This window comes from Mercenaria mercenaria, chromosome 9 (genome assembly GCF_021730395.1).
Source record: "Mercenaria mercenaria strain notata chromosome 9, MADL_Memer_1, whole genome shotgun sequence".
NCBI classification, from domain to species: Eukaryota; Metazoa; Mollusca; class Bivalvia; order Venerida; family Veneridae; genus Mercenaria; species Mercenaria mercenaria.
In genome coordinates, this window is record NC_069369.1 from 72,092,895 (window position 1) to 72,116,011 (window position 23,117).

General features: G+C 32.7%; 1 protein-coding gene across 1 annotated transcript; it reads left to right on the plus strand.

Moving 5' to 3' along the window:
* The first annotated feature begins 12,081 nt into the window (after positions 1-12,081).
* On the plus strand, positions 12,082-15,953 carry LOC123548116 (acanthoscurrin-2-like). The gene is made up of 4 exons (XM_045335352.2): positions 12,082-12,170; positions 13,071-13,134; positions 13,793-14,266; positions 15,753-15,953. The coding sequence occupies exons 2-4, from the start codon at positions 13,071-13,073 to the stop codon at positions 15,770-15,772; spliced, it is 558 nt and encodes a 185-aa protein (XP_045191287.2). The 5' UTR covers positions 12,082-12,170; the 3' UTR covers positions 15,773-15,953.
* The last annotated feature ends 7,164 nt before the right edge of the window (positions 15,954-23,117 follow it).

Here is a 23,117-nt window from a genome sequence, read left to right on the forward strand (position 1 = left end):
ACGCAGCCTCCCCAAAACGAAATCCACAGCAAGCAAACGTGCACACCACAAACACACACACACACACACGCACACGCACAAAGCCAACACATGAGGACAAAACGAACAAACAAAGGAACACAGTGGGGCACCGCCTTGGAACGGTCAGTGGTAAAAACACCACTGGGGAGCTTAAACCGGTTTATGGTGCGCACCCAACCTCACTCTTACCCCCACCATATTCCAAAGACACGGGACAGTGTAAATAAAAGTCATCCCCTCAAGGTGAATCTCTAACACATGTATTGGTGGCATGTAAAACACAAAAATACTCTTGTATAAATATATAAAAAGCAAACCTTTAGAACCAAAAACGTGAAGTTTCCACTTTTCTCTATTTGATTGAGCCTGTTCATAACCTAGATCTATTAATACATAAATTCTGTTGAAAACTCAAAACCTTTTGAGATCTTTTAAATGATGTAGATCTAAATCTATATATACCTGACCCACAATTTACGAGAAAAAACAACAAACAGTTACGTATTGAATGGACGATTCTATGAAAAACAAAGACAAATATCAAGCAGGGAATGCCACGTACCAAAAACGCAGCCTCCCTAAAACGAAACCCACAGCACGCAGACGTGCACACCACAAACACATACACAAAGCCAAAACACACACACACACACATACACAAAGCCAAACACACACACACACACACACACACACACACACACGCACGCACACACACACACACACACACACACACACAAACACACACACACATACACAAAGTCAACACATGAGGACAAAACGAACGAACAAACAAAGGAACACAGTGGGGCATCGCCTTGGAACGGTCAGTGGTAAAAACACCACTGGGGAGCTTAAAACGGTTTATGGTGCGCACCCAACCTCACTCTTACCCCAACCATGTTCCAAAGACACGGAACAATGTAAATAAAAGTAATCCTCTCCAGGTCAATCTCTAACACACGTAATGGAAACAAAAAGGCATGGCATGTAAACACAAAAATGTTCGTGTATAAATTTATAAAAAGCAAACCTTTAGAACCAAAAACGTATGTACTCAATGCCTTTTCAGAAGACAGAGCAACAAGAGAAACACCCTTAAGAGCCCGACGAATCAGGCCAGAAGACAGGTATCAAAACAGTTCAGTCCTGGTAGGATTTAAAAACTGCTTATCATAGAGTCCTCCTCCTCTTCCGTCAGACACAATCAAAGAGGAATGCGTAGTGTCCAACTGTAAACGGGTTGAACACTAAACATGCGGTATGTCTCAAAACAGTTGGGTCGTAACCTCTTTTAATAAAACGTTTTATAATTTTACCAAATACATTTGGAAAATTACCATGACCCAAGATCTTACGAAGTTTGTAAACCACATCCCCATAAAAAACGGGTTTAGAAATACCTTCTCGCAGAATAGTCTTTAAATTACTATTGAATTTTAAAACTAAATCAGAATTACGATAGTAAAATTTAGCAAAATATTTACGCAATTTGTAATAACGGTAGCCTTGCTGAAGAAGTTTACTTGTAATATATTGATTACGTTCATTGAAATGCTTGACATGACTACACGCTCTGGCAAACCGAATTAATTGAGAAATATATACCCCGTAAGATGTAGCCTGAGGTACATCCCCATCCAAATGCGGAAAATTTACAATACTAAAATCAAAATCATCCCTCTTGTCATAAATTTTGGTATGTATAATATTGTCATAAATAGAGAGATGTAAATCTAAAAACGAAACGTCAGTATCCGAATTGTTAGTTTTTATTAACTGAAGCGTCCTAGGATAAATAGTACCCACCAATTGACCAAAAAACAGATTATCCATATTAAGAATATCATCCAGATAGCGCGATGTATTATTAAATGCAGTTATAATAGCTGCCTGCGTATCTGGAGAAAGGCTCAACATAAAGTCTCTTTCATAACAATATAAAAACAAATCTGCGACAAGGGGTGCACAATTTGTTCCCATGGGAATACCAACTACTTGTCTAAAAACTGCATTCCCAAACCTGATGTAAATGTTGTTCAATTAAAAGGAAAGGGCTTTACAAACATCGTCACAGGTCAACATTGTATAATGTTTAATAATATTGCTAGTAAGAAAAAGCTTTATCAAAACTGCAAGCGAGAAATGTAGCATTCTCTCTGGCAAAAGTCTTTTGAATTAGGGCAGTTAGTTTGTCATTTATTAAGTTATGTGGTAAAGTGGTATATAAAGTAGAAAGTGGAAGCCTCTTCTTGTGCATATTCTAAGACTTAGCTGTTATAAGTTCCTGTAAAATTCGTCCAATTGCTTTAGTTAACCCTTACATGCTGGACACGGTGGATTCTGCCTTTGCGACCAGTGTAAATCATGATCAGGCTGCAGTCTGGCCCCGTGATCTGCACTGTTCGCCATTCGGTCAGTATTTACAAAGATAGTTTCGATTTGCTCCTTACATCATAAAACATGACATGCTATGTTTCAATTTTAAATTTGAGGAACTGGAAAATTTTTCTATGCACAAATGTAACAGAATTATTATTCATCAAGAGATCCGACCTGTAATAATGAAAAAAATTGAAAACAAACATAGTTGCCACATTTCTCTTTAGTTTTTGCCTTTATCATCGTCTTTCCTTTGTGGGTAAGAAAACCGCAAATCTATTTTTCTTCCCAAAATATGCATCAAAGATAACTACCTAATTTTTTATCATTTATATTCGGACAAAATAGTAATTAACTTACGTAAACAGTCAGGTAAAAAAATGCATGGTGGGCGTTGCAACTGTATTTTTTGACAGTGATTATTACAGTTTTACTTTGTGCCAATTGTTTGAAAAAACCTCAAATGATCGAGAATAATGAATCGTTTTAAATGTATAAATACGAAGTTTTAGCTGTGTTACAACACTGCGCCGCTGTTTCATAAAGATAACATAAGGTAAGATGTTTTTTGGGGGAAAAATGATTTACTGGTACAATTTTCAGTAATATATAACTTGATTTACTGGTAAGTTGTGCTCCATAAAATGAGAAGATTTTATTTCATGTAATAAGTAAAATAATCTACTTTTTTTTTCAGATTTTCTATTCAATGTTTGAACTTTACATCTGATTCTTTCATTTTTATTTTATCTAAATGAGCATTTGATTTGAAACATTAAAATTGATTTTTTTTGAAAAGAAAACAAATATTATATTTGCTATCTCAATTCAGGTTATATTGTTAAGTTTAGGATTTTAGCAAAATGTAATTTCTTATTTCTTTTTTTAAACAATCCACGTTCCGAAAGAAGTAATGTTTCCCAGATGTTTTAGTCATGAACAAAATAAACATTCACAAATATCTGTATTTTCATTAGTTCGCAATACCAGATATACATTTCATTAAACTGTGTATAATTAAATGAAGATATTAATCTTTTGTAATAACTAAACTGTGAACGATCAGCTTTGAAACATAAATCTCTGTCTGATTTTATTTTCACAATTTTCAATCAAAGATTACTTGGATACATTGATATCCCAAATATTAAAGGGACTGATCTCCAGATCGTACGACAACAAAGAAAAAAGAAAGTTTTAAGATGCTATATTTGAAACACAGTTATTGATAGATTTAATGTTATGGAAACATAGGAGAATTGGTTATTTACTATTTTATCCATTCAACATTGAAAAGCGTTTGTCACGGTGCACTGAAAGTAAACTGCTTAAATTATAAAGCTTTATATAAACGCTTGGTCAAGATGGTAGGAAAGTTTTTACCGCCGTGGCAGGCCGAGTTCGAGTCCCGACTCAGACATCTTTGCATTTTCTAAAATGGTTAAGAAACAAAAACCTCATGTTCTAATGTCCATAATATGACCAAACTTCTACGTCGAAGAAATATTGAGCCGCACCATGAGAAAACAAACATAGTGCATTTGCGACCAGCATGGATCCAGATCCATGCTGTTCGCTAACGGTTTCTATAATTGCAATAGGCTTTGAAAGCGAACAGCATGGATCCTCACCAGACTGCGCAAATGCGCAGGCTGGTCTGGATCCATGCTGATCGCAAATGCGCTATGTTGGTTTTCTCATGATGCGGCTCAAATATCATTTTAGCCAAAATTTGACTCCAGTCCTTTCAAAGCATACGACGTAAAATAACAAGAAACTTGTTCCAAAAGATAAAATAATAAATTAGTTATGTATCATATTGTAAGGTTATTAAGGCGTAACACGCAAAGTAGCGTACCTGTACATAATTTATGCATTCGGAAATATGCTATCTTCCAAACTCACTATTTTAGCGAGTAAGATATGGAACAAAAAATGGCAGAGATGTTCCCGTTTGTGAAGAAAGCACCAAGTTTTGCATGAAATTACTTTAAGGTATCCCAAATCCTACAAGAGGAGGAGACGCTATATCTGTCCTGGAACCTCCTTTTAAATCAATTTAAAAAAAAGGGAGGTAAAAATGTCTTGGAAAAAAAATAATTTTCCTTTAAATTGAAATTTATCTATAAAGTAATGTTTCATATGATCTAAACATGGATAACATATCATTAGCATAGACAAACAACCATTTGGTATCGACAGATATACAAAGTTTTCTGCAAAATACTCTTATTTCTCAAGATACATACTAAAAAGGGAGGTAATCTTATTTTACTGTATGTTTAATTTCACAACTGCATGTAAAAAGATGTTTCTTATGAAGAAAGCATGAGAGTTTGAATTTAAGTATTATAAGGTATACTGGATCGGAAATGGACTACATATACAAAAATGTTAATTCATTACCTTTACCAATTATAACCCTTGACACAAAATTTATTCAATTACATTTTATACACATTCAATATACAAGACTCAGGAAAAATATGAGGTCCTTAAAGGGGAAATTGTTAAAAATCACAATTTAAGGGCAAATTAATTTATTTCAATCGTTAAATTTAAAAAATATTATATTACTGAACTTAACATAAATAAAGAAACAGAATTCATGGATCTTATGTATAACATATCACAAAAGTAAAACATATTCTCATGTTTAGGTCCACGAGGTTACCTTTATATCTGTAATTATTAGGGGGCAATATCTTTATATCAAAAGAGAGACCCTTCAATAGATTATTTTTGTATGTTATATGTATATGACGTGATCATGTTTTCAAATCAAACGGCTTATCCAAAGATCCATAAAATAAACGAAACTGATATTTACACCCTTTTGATATATATCCAGGAATTGTAATAGGTTTCCCAGCACTTCTCCTATACATTTGTTTGACAAATTTATATTTCTTATACATGAATGTGTTATTGCGCTGGCATTTAATTGGTTCTATGAAGTGTACATAGTAATGAAAGTCAAGTGTCATTACTGGTCAATCCAGATTTAACAACAGAATCAAGCAATACAAGGATCACTATTAAGGTATATAGACACTAAATTGAAAACTGGCGCGGAAAAAAATCATGGTAGTCGCAAAATGGCGCATTTAAAGAGTCCTCCTTCTTTGCTCTGTAAAGGTTTTTTCCTTCCCTTTTTACGTTTTGTTTTGCTGAAATCACATATCAGATCTATCCTTGGCATATAGGAAGCATTTTCGCAATAATATGATAGCATGACAGATTTATTAATTGAAATATTCTGTAGGTCATACAATTTGGGATATCATTTTTACTTGATATTGTAGTTGGTTTGTTTGACTGAAGAACATTACCCGCAATTTTCTTTTGATGTTCTTATTCAGCATCGACAATATTCTTTAATAAAATGTAAAAATGTAAGCTACAGACATTTAAAACGGGTCCTGCTCTGTGCTGTAGCCATTTGAAATTTGTCAATTTTATCTAGAATATGCCAGCTATTTAGTATGTTCATACCTTAATGACTCTCCCCAAACATGGCTTTATAATTATATAAATATTAGAAATGCCAACATGAGGTAATTTAGATGTTTTCATGCTGTCTATTTCCGTTAGAATCTAGAATTTTATCTGGCACAATTTACTTACAGCTTGATACCTTTGTTTATAACATGACCATGTGTTGTTCCAAAAGTTTGAAGTCACAACATGTGGTGCACTAACTTGTATGCGACATGGTACACATTTGTTTGATGCAGATGCATAAAACAAAACCACAAAGGGATAATCTTACGAGCAACCAACACTTATACACACTGTTATTTTCTATAGTAAAGCAGTTTTGCTAGTTGTTAGCTGTAGCTTAATTTGGCCGTTCAGAACAGTTCTGGTACATGCTAACTTATTCTGTGGTAATTAAAATCTGGAAAGTAGATGTAGAAAGCCGTTCTTTTGGAATAAAAACAAGGACAAAAATCAAACAGGAAAAGACACATCAAAGAACTTAGACTTAAAGCTAACATTCTTCATAATGCATCATCTGGTTGTGATACTGTCTCAATACGTTTGCAAGACATGACAACTGGAAGGATAGATTGTTCTATCATGCAAAGAAATATCAAAATGAGGCCAGAGAATATATTTTCTTAAACAATTAGACGTATTAAAAGCAACCCCGTAAGAGATGTTCACGTATGTTGCAAATAACATTGTATCAAGCAGGTTGTAAACAGGCATTTATAGCATAGTTACATTGACATTGCTAATCCTGTCAACTGGAAATGGTCAAAAGAACTGGTACTTTGCTTTGATTATGTAATACGCTTCATAATTAGCTGCTTTATGTTGGAGGAAACTCATCATTGTAACTACAAGAATACATACAAAGGCAGAAATAAATGTATCAAGCCGATCCTGTATTCTTAGACATTTTGAAGATATGTGTACTAGAGAGTGAAATAGGCAAACCTATTACAGTTTTAGTTAAATATTGAAAGGGTTGTTACGCCTAAAATTAAAAGTTGTTTGTTTAGGGTAACCTGATCGTAACTTTTCTTTCAACTTCTGTAAGTTCACGAAAAATGCTTGGGACATTACCCTAAACATGCAATTATTCTAGGACTTATAATTGCGCTACTGAGAGGTATTCCTTACACTGTATTGGACAAAGAGCACAAATCAGGTATGATTATAACTAGGACGGCCTGCAATAGTCATTTTACCGTTGCTGAATGAGCTCCATCGGCTATATCGAGATGCAGAGTATACTCAACTCTGACCCACATGTACAATGTTCTGAATGATCGTTTCTTTATCAGATACATGGTATCATTATTTAGGCCGATCTGAAACCTAAGACAGAAAATACACTATTTTATTATTTGTCAAAAGGCTTAACATGCAAGATAACTGTAGCTCAGTATATTTTAAGGAGACATTGTTTATAAACTAATCGATTAATCTTTACCTTAAAAATGTATATCCAAATCTATTTGGTGGAATTTAGACTGATTCTAAAACTTGAAATCTTAATCAAAGTCAACTAAATTTGGACGTAAAAAAATTGTTGTTTCCGGTATCCCGACCTACCCTAAATTTTTGGCCCGACCCTAAATGTTTTTATGGCCTTGGAGAATATTTTTTTCAACTTTTTAACAAGAAGTTGCAAAACTGCTCTTTTTATGCTTTAAACATGTCCAGTGATGTTAGAAATCAACTTACTGATGCTCTGAAGGCATTACCCCCTTATTTACATTCATTTTTTGACACAAAAATAATTTCTCCTTTAATAAAAAAAATCCAAAAAAAAAAAAAATTTCAGACCTACCTACCCTAATTATTTTGAGCATGTTACCGGAAACAAAGAATTTTTTTAGGCCATATGTGAACTTGTTTTATAAAGTACCCTTAATGAACCTCAGAATATAAAGAATGTTTAAATAACAGTTTGATATAATTGAATACTAAAATTAGTTTTGTTAAACTTTACCTGTGTGATATGGGCCTAATGTTCACACTTAAAAATAAAGTCATCCTGTAAATGAAATTTTTAAACAATTTCCCCCCTTTTAGGGCCTCATCTATGTCATTTGTCAGTGTCCTGTATATTAAAATGTGTATAAAATGTAACTAAATAAATAATATGTCAATAATGTTACTTATTTAGGTTATTAATTAACCTTTTAGACATTGCTTTCAAAAACATATGATTAAAATAAATAGAATATAGGTCCCTTTTCATGGCCTCATTTTAAGCTAATTGGGAATAGCGAACTGCATGTCTCCTCCTTTTTTTTGGATTCAGCATACTTCAAAAATAGTTGCATACAAAGTTTGGTGTTTTCTTCACAAAAGGAAACATCTTTTTCCTATAACCTACTCACTAATCTTATCTCCGTGCTTAAAGCCTTACATGCTACGCACAGACGGGCTGCATACAGAGGTTTAACCCTCCTGGTTAATGGTACCATCACTTATTATTTAAAAAAAACAACAGAAATACGACACACTACTCTACCCATACAGCCTGTACCAGCAAGTATGGAAAACATGAACATTTAGTTTGATTCGGGAACTAGAGTAGATAAAGTGAATAAAAGCGAGGTTATTTACATAGTTTCATTTAAAAGATAAGGTTAACGTGTTTTTAAATTGACTTAGGGTTTTGCGATTTCTCACTTCGTAGGAGAGTTCATTCCACATTTTGGGACCACCAACCGAGAACGACCTATCATATAACGCTGTTTTCGATGTTCGTTTGTGACCGGCCTTAAGGTTCTATTGTTAGAATAGGAATCATTTGTGATCAATCTATTAATGTATTGCGGTGTCATATTATTAAGTGATTTATAGCTACTTTGTCTTTTTTTCCTTCTGTTTTTCTTTAATTAATAAAATGTCATAAATGTCATGTTTTTCCTCCTGTTTTTCTTTAATTTATAAACATACTTATATGTCATTTATGTATTTTGTCTAGGAAAAAAGAGGCCAATTTGCATTTGCTCATTATTCTTATGTATTTCAGAGCTGTACTTGTCAGTCAGTCATTTAACCTTATGACATGAAACTACTATAAAATATAGTTTTTATGATCGAATGCTATTTATGTAAACTACAAAAATCATGATCTAGAAAATTGACATTCATATTTACGTGACAAGAGTCCTCTAAACTCGAACTGAGATACAAAAGAGCTTAAGGTATTGGACCCCTAATAGTAATGTTTAAAAAATGGCATTTTGCTTGATATATTCTTAAAGTTGACCATTTTCGCAGTGTTGCAAATTTTAAACAACTTTTACCGTGCCGTTTTTTTGTAAATTTTGTATAATTTATGGTATTTCCTCAAGCTCAAGTAGAGACAAATTTTAATGTGATGGCCACTATCTAATACGTTTGCAGAGAATTCATTACAGCATTAATTTTGATAAAAGAAACATCAAACTATTGTTAAACAATTATAAAATACAAAATAAAACTGTAAATCTAATTTTTCTAGGGTGCCTCAAATAAACAGATTTAATGAGACAGAATTCTAACTCCAACATTGAAAAAATAAGGTCGAATCCTATGGATCTGCTTTGAATTTTGCTCACTTCATTCAAAAATAACCTTGGGGCAGAAGTAAAACCTACCTGCATTTCTTCCACAATATGTAATCTAAAGAATGAAGGCAAAATAGAAAACTTTTACCACATGTAACCCAGTATTTTTAAAGATGTCTAACTCTACCCATCCTGATTCAGAGGTAAATTCACTTTAAATTGCAAAAAAATCGCTTATAAAATGAAAATTTTCCACTTTTGTACAATATATCCATAATAATTCTTGAAAGAAGTAAAAACTTAGTAGAAAAAAGGGAAAATATGGAGAAAAAATTTTGGTTCCAGTGGGGCTTGAACCTACGCCCCCTGAAAATTGCAGTCAAAGTAGGTACATGGTAGGAATTGAATACTCTTCAAAAAGGAGGTACTCTATTACGTTAATTTAAATTCCCTCAAACACTTTCTACCGCGGTTTCCAGATTTTCAAATTGTTATTTGTGTGTACACCAATGGATTAAATTTTTTATATACGTTTACATTGTATTGTATTTACATTTTTCTTTAATACGTAACTTGTTCATGTTAATGTCAAGACCTTTGATTGCTATACAATTCTAAAAGAATCTATATTTTATTTAATTTTATTAAGTTTTTGTGTAGGGTTTTGTTTCCTGTAATTTTGTTTGGTTACAGTTCCGGTTTTAAGTTGTTTCTGTTTTCAAAAAAAATATGCCAATTTCACAAGAAATATTTCAAGTCATGTCCGAAAATACCCTACAATGTGACATCTGACATATTTATTATAACTGACTTTTATGTATTTTGAAGGGCTGATTAATAACTTGATGATACTTTTCAATGTATTTGTTTTAATTGAATTCCCTTGTATAACGTCAAACAAATGGAAAACGTATGTTAAAATGATTGATTTTAGGGATTGTAAAGTATCATTGCCATAACTGTTAGCTTCCGGTTCAATAATGCACTAGCTGAGAAAATAAACATTATTCATTGATAGTTAAATCTATCGAATTAGGTTCTCCATAGCTGCGTTAAGGTCGCTGACTTCGAATCACTTGCCGCTCACTGCTGTGGGCCCAGACCCTCACTTGAGATGTGGAGTTCTTCAGTGTATAAAAGCTGTCTAGCTGGCTTACGGAAAGTCGTTACCAAAGTGCTCGATCGTGCCTGAAATAATACCAAAATATGTACCTGAGGTCTTCCTCTTCCATCAAAAGCTGGAAAATTCAATAAAAGACTTGAATTGCTACTTTACACCCGTAAACAACAAAACAATTTTATATAATAATAAGCTTATGGAAAATGGACTTTAGAACAAAACGGCCATTTTAATGAAATCACAGTTACTACTTATTCGAAATAGCATTTGATGTCTTTTTACCTGATTTTTACCATTCAATTTCAGAAACAACGATGTTAAAAAAAACATAGTCTTGCCTATATCTTTTGGCATATGACTTAAGATGATTTAGCAGATATAAAGAAGCATATTGAAGAAACAATGCATATTTTAATAAAGACATAGAGCACCTCTCATTTTCAAATTGTAAGAGGTCGAATAAAAAGAAAGTACAATTTAAGAACTAAATAACATAGTTTGAATTGATTTTATCTAATAGCATTCTATACATCTAAGACACCAATGATGCCTTAACACGAAATAATGAATGACAAACAGTGATATTTACAAAAGCTTCTAAAACACATTTCTAATTATTTCAATATGTGTGGATAAGATATAATGTAAATGTGGTAAAATTTTAACTAGCAATGCCGAAACAGAACTCAATTTGTTATTTTAAAAGAAGTATGTGTTTGCAACGAAAAATAGCAGATAAAAGTACTCCAAAGACCACAGAAAACTTTCGAAAAGATTAATGTGAATAATTTTTGTCGGCATAACATTTCTTGGTTTGGCAAAAATGATATTTCGCAAGGACATTTATTCAATCAAAAATGTCACTCTTCAAAATAGAAATTCAAAGACAGCGGTAGCCTTTTTAAAGTTGAATAAAATGCTTACAGCTTAGAAATGTAATATCTTATAGTGTACACTAAATAGTTCTTACTAACTGTTTGTTCATACAAACGTTTATTGACTCAGATGAAATTAAAATATTGGTTCGAATAATGATATACTTAGTAAGTGAATATGCCAAAATGAAAACAAAATATGACATATTACTGACATTGTAAGGAAACAAAGTAAACTTGACAAGAAACTACATGTCTTTAAATGCGAGCATAAAGAAATAATATCCCATTTTCTTACATGTGCAGATAGCATCTTTTTGCCTTTCGCACGCAAATATAAGAGTGGATATATTGCAACCATGACTAAATAAATCAAAAATAATCTATAATTGAAAGTACTGGGCCTAAAATTGACATGTATTGTAACGTTTGCGTCATAAGCATGACCCGACAAATACATGAAAAATACTTTTTCAATATTTATTTTATCAAAAAAATGACGTATTACATTATCGTTGACGAGCCGTCAAAATTAGGAACATACGTTACGTTGTCTATTACATGTAACATAACATTTAGAATATGTAAAACTGACCGCAATCCGTAACGGACAAAAACAACAATGATCAATAATAATTGTTTTATGATTTAATTTGCCATGACTACATAAAAAAATAGGCTGAAAGTATAAAAACGAGCCAACTGTATTTTGTAGAACCAGTTGCTTTCCTGCACCAGATCATCAAACCAAAGGTTTTTGTATTTCTTTCATATTTCTTTGATATTTAGGATGCATTTGATATGTAAATTGTTCTGGGGAATGATTAGTATAATAAGTATAAATGCAAAACAACTGAAAGATTTGCAAGCATTTGTTAATCGATTTGTGTACAATATGAATAATTATTTTATTTTTTCTTTGCCTGTTTCTTAACGTGAATGATCAGACATACATGTGTATTTCACATTTTCATTGAGTTTTTATTCTTAAAATTTAATTAATGAACGTTATTTTGAAATTGTATCCAATTTATATACCGAAACTAATAAATTCTACACAAAGATATAGAAAGTATTGATTATAAAACTGAAACAGCGACAAATTTATACGGTAGTTAAATAAGAAGTTATAACAATTATAAACATATACACTTCGTTAAGTGACTTTTTTTCACAATTATAAACATATACGCTTCGTTAAGTGACTTTTTTCACAAAGTTGGATTTCCGTTTTATATACAAATACTAACATTTAGATTTTCAACTAGTTTTAAGATCACATAAAGGCATCATTCAGAATGAAGCTTAAAAATTACGTTCTTGCTTAAAATCGCGATACAAATACGCTCCAAATCTGTACCATAAAACAATTTAATTTGTAAATGTTTCAGTACATATCACACCATGTTAAGTCATGAATAAATGCAATTTTGGTGAATGTTTCATCCAAACAATACAAACATATATTTGTATATTGCAAAATGTTATTTCTTAGATTATTTTTTCAGTAAATATCTATAATTATGAGATTATATCTTTTTTTTTTCAAAGATGTAAAATTTGCATTTTAAGAATGCGCTTTTGGTGCATGGCATTCCCTGTTTGATATTTCTCTTTGTTTTTATACTATATTTTACTCTTTTATGTTTTAAGATGAAGATTTTGCTAGTCCTAGCCGTTATTGTGTCCACAGCGACTGCCACGTACTATTATGGAGGTAGGTTAAGGTCTAATTCAATATGTAAATCAATTTACTCTCCAGTAATGTTCGGCCGAAAATTGACTTTTAAAATTGAAATCGCCAATTCCAATAGTGACTGAGCGACAATAGCTCATTTCTGGTGATAGAAACATGAACTTAAAACCAATATATCAAAAGCATGGCATGGTTTGCCGACGATTTCTACAGTCTTTGTCGCAATCTGAATCACTTTGTTGGTCTATGGATATTTAATAAGGATAGGATATGATTGATTAATACAATGCTTGGTATTCTTTTGAATAGCGGAGTACTAAGTAGTGATGGCTTAATGTTGCAAAAAAGAGAGTTTTTTGACAGCTCAAAATAGAAAAAACAAAAACAAAAAAAAAAAAAAACAAAAAAAAAAAAAAAACAAAAACAAAATGATGAAAATGAAGCATTGAAGTTGTAAGTGAAAATTGATGTCTATGTGAAACACTCATTGTAATAAACATGGTCAAGTATAAGATTATGGTTATATTATTACATTTCTCAAAACAGAATCCAATTTACTCTCTTGAAAATGTAACAGCGACTAAATATCTTTGGTTTCGGGTTTTGTAATTTATATTTGTTTTGGGTTTTATTAAGCTTGAAAGGATACATGTACTATGTTTCAAAATATCATTCAAAGGAATGGGCGGATATCGCGGAGGAATGATGGGCGGATATCGCGGAGGAATGATGGGCGGATATCGCGGAGGAATGATGGGCGGATATGGTGGATACGGAGGATATGGTGGTGGAATGATGGGAGGAGGATACGGTGGTTACGGAGGTTACCCTGGAATGATGGGAGGTGGTTATGGTGGATATGGTGGAAACGGTGGATATGGCGGTATGATGGGAGGAGGTGGCTATGGTGGATATGGTGGGATGGGAGGATACGGCGGCGGTATGATGGGAGGCGGCTATGGTGGATATGGTGGAATGGGAGGATACGGTGGTGGTATGATGGGAGGAGGTGGCTATGGTGGATATGGTGGGATGGGAGGATACGGTGGTGGTATGATGGGAGGTGGCTATGGTGGATATCGTAGATACGGCAGTATGATGGGAGGCGGTATGGGTGGTATGGGAGGATACGGTTATCGTATGGGAGGATACCGTAAGTGTATTTTATTTGCGTTACATTTTTGATTTGTTAAGCAAATAAATATCACGCTTGTTTAAAGTATTTTAAATATACTGAACAAAACAGCTAACACGCCCTTTGCTATTTTGCCTGTATTTTAAAAACAACTGAACGTCTTTTATCTAAGGACACATTTGAATCAACATATAAATATTATAACAAAATTTGTAATAACAAATAAAGCAAGTTTTATTCATATTCATTTTATTGGAATATCCCTGGTTTTAAAAATGCCCCAAACACACATAAAGTTTTGTTTGTTACAAAAGCGGTGAGTACCATTTATAGGGATGTAGATTTTGTTGATTTACTACAAAATGCATTTTTAAATACTACATATAAATATCAGACGCTCGCATTTGATAGGGCACGACAATAATGTTATTTGTTTTTGTTAGCATTTCCTTTTATCAAATCCTTTTCCGCTACTTCATTAAAAGTTTGAGTTTTTTTGTGACTTTTAAAAAACGGGTTAAAGTCATACAATGAGAAGATAATTTGTTAATATAGTTAGAGTCTTTTAAGTTTTTGAAATGTTATTTCCTTCATATTGCATTTGAAAGTATATTGATAAACACAAAGTTAATTCAGTATTTCTTAAGATATTGGCAAAATAATAAACTGTATAAAATAAAAGTACCTAGAAGGGAAACTTCAAAATGATTGACCTGAAAGAAAAACACTTACGCTACTAGCGTTAAATAATTTTAACCGAGAACAATACCCTCTTGGCGATGGATTCAATCAGGAATGAGGTGTCGAGAGTAATTAATATAAGTTGTAGAACTTGTTTCACAATCGACCTAAAACAAATTAGTATAAACAGAACAATTAGTCGTCGTCTTACAAACCAAGAGTTATATAGAAAATAAAATGATTTTATGTACACGTGCAAGTTATGTGAAATACTGGTATAAGTAAAATCCTGAATATTTGGAAGGAGGGAATGTTAGAAAATGTGCTGTAAGTCGTTGAAAGCACTTCATAGTTTGTTTGTTTCGAATGGATATAAAATATGGTGATAACGATTATCTTAGTTTTGTCGAATGTCAGTTTGTAACAATAACAATGGTAACATTAAGTAAACATAAATCAAACTTACATACTACATGTGCATAATTATGATGATGTTGATGGCATCACTAATCTACATTTTACGTATTGAGGATTTAAATGTACAAAAAGTCGTTTTGACGCATAGAACACAATTAGAGGAAATAATAACAGACTTGATTTGGATAATTCTGTCAATTAGAGGTTAAATAATTAGAAATACATCTCCCCACCCCAGCGCTTCTATACTCGAATAGTGTTGTATAGTCTCCAAGCTACATTTGCTAAGTAAAAAAATATTTGGAATGAATTACTTGATATCATTATTAATATAGCTTTTTATTCATAAACTATGTCTACACTTACAAAAGCTAATAATTCATCTGCATTTATTTTGGCATTACAGGTAAAAAAGGATACTACTAGACTGCTGCTAGGTGACCACGACTTGACTAGGACTTGACACGGACTTCCTACTGTACATACAAAAGTACCAGCGCTGGACGAATGGCATGTCATCATTACAGAATACAATTTGCGTTGCGTTCGTTGCCAGAGATTTTTTTATGTATTTGATATTATATGTTAATAAAGCATCCCAAAAATTTTACTGTGATGACATTGCACTGTTGACATTAAAAGGTCTGTATGATACTTGAACCGCACGTTATAGTAGTATCAATACCTCGAAAATATATTGCTGATAAACTGTGGTATTTTACTGGTACTATAAATTATTTGCACTTGAATAAACTATGTCAAGCTTAGAATACAACCAAGCGAATTGATAGCAGACGGAGTTTAATTGAATTTGTTCATGTGTGCAATCCCCATCACGACCCCAAACACCGGCTAAAGCCAGACTTTATTTTACATGAACATTCAATAGATTTCATGACTCCAAAGAACTAGAAAATATGGATCGAGTCCAAGAACGAGGATATCTTTGGCAACTAAAAGTTAATAAAGTCTGTATGAAAATCCTTTGGAACCATAGAAAGCAACCAAGCAAAATAATACTGGACTCGGTTTGAGTCTGTTCATGGGAGATAATTAAAAATGCGACAACTCTCACGCCCTAAACCTCTAACACTCATAAGCTTTAAATTGGTTCCATTATCCGAAAGTATTACATACATAAGAAATCATATTCACACATTATCTCCAAACAGTTTTCACGAGCTTGCACGTTATATCATGAATCGATATGCGTAGTAGTGCTTTGTGACGCTATGTTTCCTCTCATCTCTTCAATCATGTGTCATATGTAGGAATTTAAATCAATATAAATGAAGGAGAAATCAAAGTGTCATGTAAAAATGGGGTTAAACAAGATTTTATTACAAGTAAAATAATCACTGTTATATCAATATTACCTGTGAAAGGTGTGTCCTGGATGTTTTGGTTTCATTTTCATAGAAAATTCACAGAATCAGTTTTATATATGTGTATATATGTTGTATGCTGAATAACATATATGCACTAAGAAAGGTTCAAGTAGATTCAAAGGCAAATTGAGCCATATTTCGAAATGGGATGACCTAAGTTAATCGATATACCTAGTTCAGATTACCACCATTGCAGTTCTATAGAACGATATGCAGTATCAATAGCAATACCTAGTATTTTAGTGAGCTTGAGGTTGGGCAACCTTGCTTGCTTTAAACACAACATTTTTCTTTTTTAAACAGAATAATCTAATTTTAAAAGTTTATTGAAATCAAAATGTTGAGCATATCAAATGAGCTCTAATGTTAAAGAATATAGCGTCGATCAAAAACATGATCTAGCTAACAACTATTTAATTAACACGAGCTGATGGATAAGAATTATATTTTTATTTGCATTTTTCTATCAGAACTACACAATTTCTATTCTGTACTTGAAACCAAATGGCGGTCTAAAGATTGCACATTTCTTTTCCGATCGAAACATTAGACGACAAGTTTAACACATACATAAAGATCAACTGCAAGTAAAGACATGTTTGCTCTGTACCTAATGTTTTGAGCGCACATGTTTAAATTACTGTCTAATGTAATATGCTTGACACAGAGCTGACAACAAACGTGAACAGGATATTCGCCGAAATTACGAATTAATAAAACCGCTTAATGAAAAAGAAAAGATTTTATTTAATCAAAAAAAGGTAAAAAATCAATAGATATAGCATATACAAAGGTTAGGATAAAAAGCAAGTCGGAAAAAGGACAACCAACCCAGCGGTCAGTGGCCTTGGAAATGAGAATTGATGGGTAAACGCGTCTTTGGCCTGCAAATCACTGATTATTTAGTTTTACGCTTTTGTTTTCCTTTGAATATAAAAAATTGAGAAAGGAAGAACAAATTCACAAATTCCGAATCAACATGCTGCCAGTCTGTAAAACGTGTATCTATCTCCCATGACATCATAACGTATGAGACATTTAAATAAAATCGTTCTGACATATTATCGTTCAAAATAAGCAAAAAGATTGACCTTTAAAGCTGAAGAAAATACAAATACAAAAATGTCACATAATTAAATATTAACACGGCCGCTTTGTGAATTGCTCAAAGATTACCCCCGATCCATTTGTAATAAATCATGATAATTAAATACTTTTGACATATATTCTCGGGGGAAATTTCATTTTGTGCGAGTTACATGAGATTATTAATCAATATAATCTAAATTACCAGCTTTACTGCTGTAAGTGGTGTAACCACGAGCTTTCGTTTTAATTTAAGTTGATCATTCCAGTTACTTTGTACATATTGTAGAATTTATGTTTCATAGTTAGCATTTTACTGGGGGATATGTTTTTTTTCTGAAACACCGCAGGCTTAAAAGAATTCGGAATCAGTTATAACATAGTAGGCGTAACCGTCCCAAAAATGACTCTGCCGTTATTTTTTATTATTATTTTATCATTTTATTAGTCTCATCCATTTACAAAACATAAAATTTAACAGTATATAATACACAAATAAAAACATGTAAATGGCCATTCTTAAAAGAATTACAAGAGACTTTTAAAGTATATGGGACTAAAATCTATACATCGCCTTTAAACATAATATTACCAGGAGTATGTAAAATCAGTAATGTAAAAAGCATAAAATGTTGCTAGTGGTGTATGCGTACTGGTGTGTGATTTGTTGTTTTCGTAGTGTCTGATAGTATCAAATGTGTGTGAAGGTGAGAGTATGTACGGTAAATGTTAATTGCATGATATATAAAAATGAAAATGCCCGACTAGTACTATATGTACCGAAAAACAATTAATGGCAATGCCTATCCTGTTTCATCTATATGAAGAAAAACTACATATATAGTGAAAACAGGTATAACATAAAAATAAAAAATATTTGTGTGATACCTTGGCCTTATACCATAATGTAAAGCTTATGCAATGACTAAAATGACGTATTATTTATATTTCGTCTTTGTAAAATACAGTGACAGGTTTTGACTGTAACTTTTAACATCGAATTTTTACAGAGTATTAATTTGAGTTTGTCTGACATACTCATACACATAAAATAATGGTCCTTTTCAATGACTCTTTCAAATAAAACAGAACGATAATCATCATACATTTTGCATTCTAAAAGCACATGAGACTCGCATTCTATGATATTGCAGAATGGGCATAAACGGTCTTCCAACGCAAGATTTTCCTATCTACCAGTTTCAATTCTGATAGGGGAAACCCCACATCTGAATTTACTTAATGCCGCTCTGTGTCGTGGAGGTAATATTACCTTGCAATAACTTTCAGTGCAAAATTCAGATTTCAATGAGCTGTATGTTCTCAATTTATTTCCGCCCTTACCAAAACTGCTAACATTACTGTTGATTTGTCCCAACCAGCCTTGAATAAACTGATGCATTGACACATTCTCTACTTGCTTACAAATACTATATTTAGAAATATTAACACCAATATTACAATAAACACCAAGGTCAAATGAAATGAGTTTCTGTTTTACACAGTAAAACCAATTACGACAAGTTCTACCTGCATTTCCAACAGCCCATAGTGCAATTCGTTTGTTCAATCTAGACAAACTTAGATTTGATAAGCCAGACCAATACATAAATACAGATTTCCATTGTCTCACTTCAATAGGGAGCCAGCCCATTTCTCCAATTTACCAACACCCAAATAAAACCTCATTGCTCTGTTGAAAACAGCATTAATACAAGAAAAGGACCTAACACCAAACACTGGCAGACTGTAACTGATGACGGACAAGACAACAGAGTCAAACAATTTGGTATATACATCCAACGGCACCCCACCAACAGCTTTGCAGTTGGCAATTACTAGCCCTAATGCACGACTTGCACTCTGAGCTACTGCTTTCGCAGTAACATTCCAGTCAAGAAATTCATCTAAAAGTAATCCTAAATACATAAAGCTATCTACAACTTGTACAATTTCTTGGCCACATGTAAAAATGCAGTTGGTTCTAGTAACCGAGTTAGTACGAAAATAAACAATTTTACTTTTACTGCTATTAATTTCCATATCATTATTGGAACACCAATTTAATAAAACTCGGGGATGTGTTTTTTTCTGAAACACCACAGGCTAAAAAGAATTCGGAATCAGTTATAACATAGTAGGCGTAACCGTCCCAAAAATGACTCTGCTGTTGTGAAGGTATTTCTTAGATTAGATAATATTCCAATTTCTGATAACGTTTGTTTGTCGTAAGCAAATCGATCCAGTAATTTATTATAAAACATATTCATAAATATGACTACCCATTCAAATATTTGAGAGATACTTTAACTATTATCCAACTATGAAATGTTAACTCTGAAACCTAGCAAATACCTAATGAGAACCCACATGATCCATTATTTGTTCTTTGCGATTGGTATCAACAGTCTACTAGGACATAGATCAAGACTGGAATGTCACAATCATACATGAAACAGAACGGAAAACCTGTTAAAACTACTATGCAAGAAAGAAACGAAGAAGTTCTGAGCGTAAAACCTATTTTAAAGTTTCGGTATCTATCTCATGGCGTTCGTTATGCTGAAATGCTAGAAGGAGCAACATTTTGTATAGTACATTATACGTTCGTATCTTTCCATAAATTGTTTTAGATTTTGACTTGCATCAAACTGTAACATTTAAAGCTAAATAATACGTTTGCAAAAGGAAACAAATTATTTTAACCCTTACCCTGCTAAACTTCTATAATGAACTTGTCAATCTTTCAATTTGGACAGTACCATTAACTGTTAAAAGGGGTGCTTACCAAAAAGATACTGACGGAATGGCGAACAGTGCAGATCATGATCAGACTGCACGGATGTGCAGGCTGGTCATGATCTACACTGGTCGCAACAGCAGAATCAATCGTGTCCAGCATGATAAGGATTAAATAATCTGCGTCTAACATCCCTACTTACACAAATTTTAGAGAGAAGTAATTCTGGGCACGAAATTGGACCTTCCTCTTGTTTTAGCATTGTAAAGAATTTTTACGTCTCCTTAATAATTTAAAAATATTACGGATAACTAAAATGTAAAAGGATGAACCGTAAGTAAAGACTTAATCAAGATATTGAAGTGTTAGCCCTCGAAATGCAAAGGTTTGTTTTAAGCATGAAGAATGCCTAAAATGACTGGAATCCCAAAATGAAAATCGAACCGCTACTCTTCAATATTCTAAAACTCAAAAGGTTTATAAAGACCAACGCTTAAGACTACTAGCGACAAAAGAGCTTTAATAAACTAATACGAAGAATATGTTTTATAACTCATACATTTTACCGGTTTTTGACTATACATCAACTATATGAAGAAACTGCTCTAAAGGAAATATAGAAAAAATCTTTAAAATTCAAAAGAGGGCAGCTCGACTTATATTGAAAGTACCCTTCCAGACATCACCCAATACTCTCTTTTGTGAACTTAAATGGTTAACTTTCCCAAACAGGATTCAATACAATATTAGTGTTTTGGTTTATAAAGCATTAAATAAGCTTGCACCTTCTTATATTTGTGCCACAGTTGAAAATTGTAACAATACATACTATAGCCGTCGTTCTAAAACGAATTTTGATCTACAGCACCTTCGACCTAAAACAAATTTTCTTAAACGTTCGTTTCCTTTTATGGGTGTAGAAATTTGGAAAGACATACCTTACTCAATTAGAAATGCTTGCACAGTAAATTAATTTAAATATTTACTTAGAAAATTTCTTTTAATTAATACTGTGTAGAGTTTCACTGTTATGTGACTGTTAACATGCGTTTATCTTCATTTACAAGTCTGCTCTATGGAATGACTGTGACATTTTCATTTGTATGTGTAAATGGTTTTGTGTTTATTAGAGGGCCTCATTGAAAAAGACAAAAGCCAAAATTATTTATCATTCAAATATTTAATAAAGCATATTACAAACTTAAACGAATTGGCCATAATAATGAAAAGTCACGGGTAGTTACTTCTCGCTAATTTTAAAACATATCTTAGAATTATTATTAAAGTGATTTACACTAAATATTACGATGCAACCTATCTGAAGTTATATAAAATATGATATAAACAGGGGGTGTTTGTAATACACATATGCCCCCATGATGGTTTGTTGGAGGCAAAGGGAAATGTAATTTTATGACCTTGACCTTTAACCTAATTAACGCCAGGGGTCTTCTACTGACTACAAACAACTACATTTTAAGACGATCGACAGACAAAACCTTCCTTAGTTACTGAGCAGTAATCAAGTAAAGTCTTGAGGTACCTGTGACCTTCATCCTTGATCAATTGTCGCAAAACAATATTGCCCATTTACTGACCACAGAAAATCATTCTTTTAAATGTCACTAAAGAGGAACATGCAACATGCAGATTGTTTGTTGCATTATTGTACGAAAGGAAAAAATTTCGTGGAAGTACAGATGAACATAGAGCTCATGTATTTGCCCTTAACAAAAGGAGACCTTAAATATCTTACACCAACAGAAGATTCCTTTAGAATTCATGTTTTACGAGCGGCATATCAGATATCCGTTTACAAGTCTGCATATGTATCGAGTTTGATATTACCCGACCCAATACAACTTGGACGTCATCTATGCAGTGGCCAGTTTGTCTCAACAATGATGATTAAGCCTTCAAAGCCAGACATTGTAAAACAAACTTTATTCTGTAAATGCACGAAAGGAAAGTGTTTAAGAAATTGTATCTGCGGTAAATCTAATATTAAATGCACTGTATCCTGCTTGTGCAATGCAGTGCCTGAAAAGTGTCCCAGAATAAAACACAGACTGTATGACACAGAATTAGATGAATTTGATTGATACTAGTGTATAAGTTGCGAATAAGACATATTGAACTGTTGTAGTCTAAAAATCACATATTGAAAGTTAAAACAACATAACGTTTATTAGTTATAAGATTACCACATACACTGGCAGTGTAAGTTATTTTTATACAGTATGAGATAAAATCAATTTTTGTGGTAGCCGTAAAGTATAAATTGATCACAAGTATTTGTATATACAAATTGGAAAAACAAAATAGTTACGCATGATATTATAGAGTATTGCATTAATGGCTACTTAAATGGAATACACAGATGTAACTAACTGTCGTTAGTACTGCATGTATGTGTAACTAAATTGATTGTTTGTGCTCCAGATGGACCACATATAAATAAATAATTCATTGAAATTCAGATGACAATTTTAGCCTTTAGTGCCAAACCGGTAAATGTTATCTAAAATGACATGACTCCTTGTATAAATACTCGGTC

Bases quoted from the DNA above. Each gene is read 5' to 3' on its own strand.
- LOC123548116 (XM_045335352.2), top strand. From the start codon at position 13,071: ATGAAGATTTTGCTAGTCCTAGCCGTTATTGTGTCCACAGCGACTGCC. The intron at 13,135-13,792 runs GTAGGTTAAGGT...TATCATTCAAAG, and splicing joins TGCCACGTACTATTATGGAG to GAATGGGCGGATATCGCGGA. The intron at 14,267-15,752 runs GTAAGTGTATTT...TTGGCATTACAG, and splicing joins TTATCGTATGGGAGGATACC to GTAAAAAAGGATACTACTAG.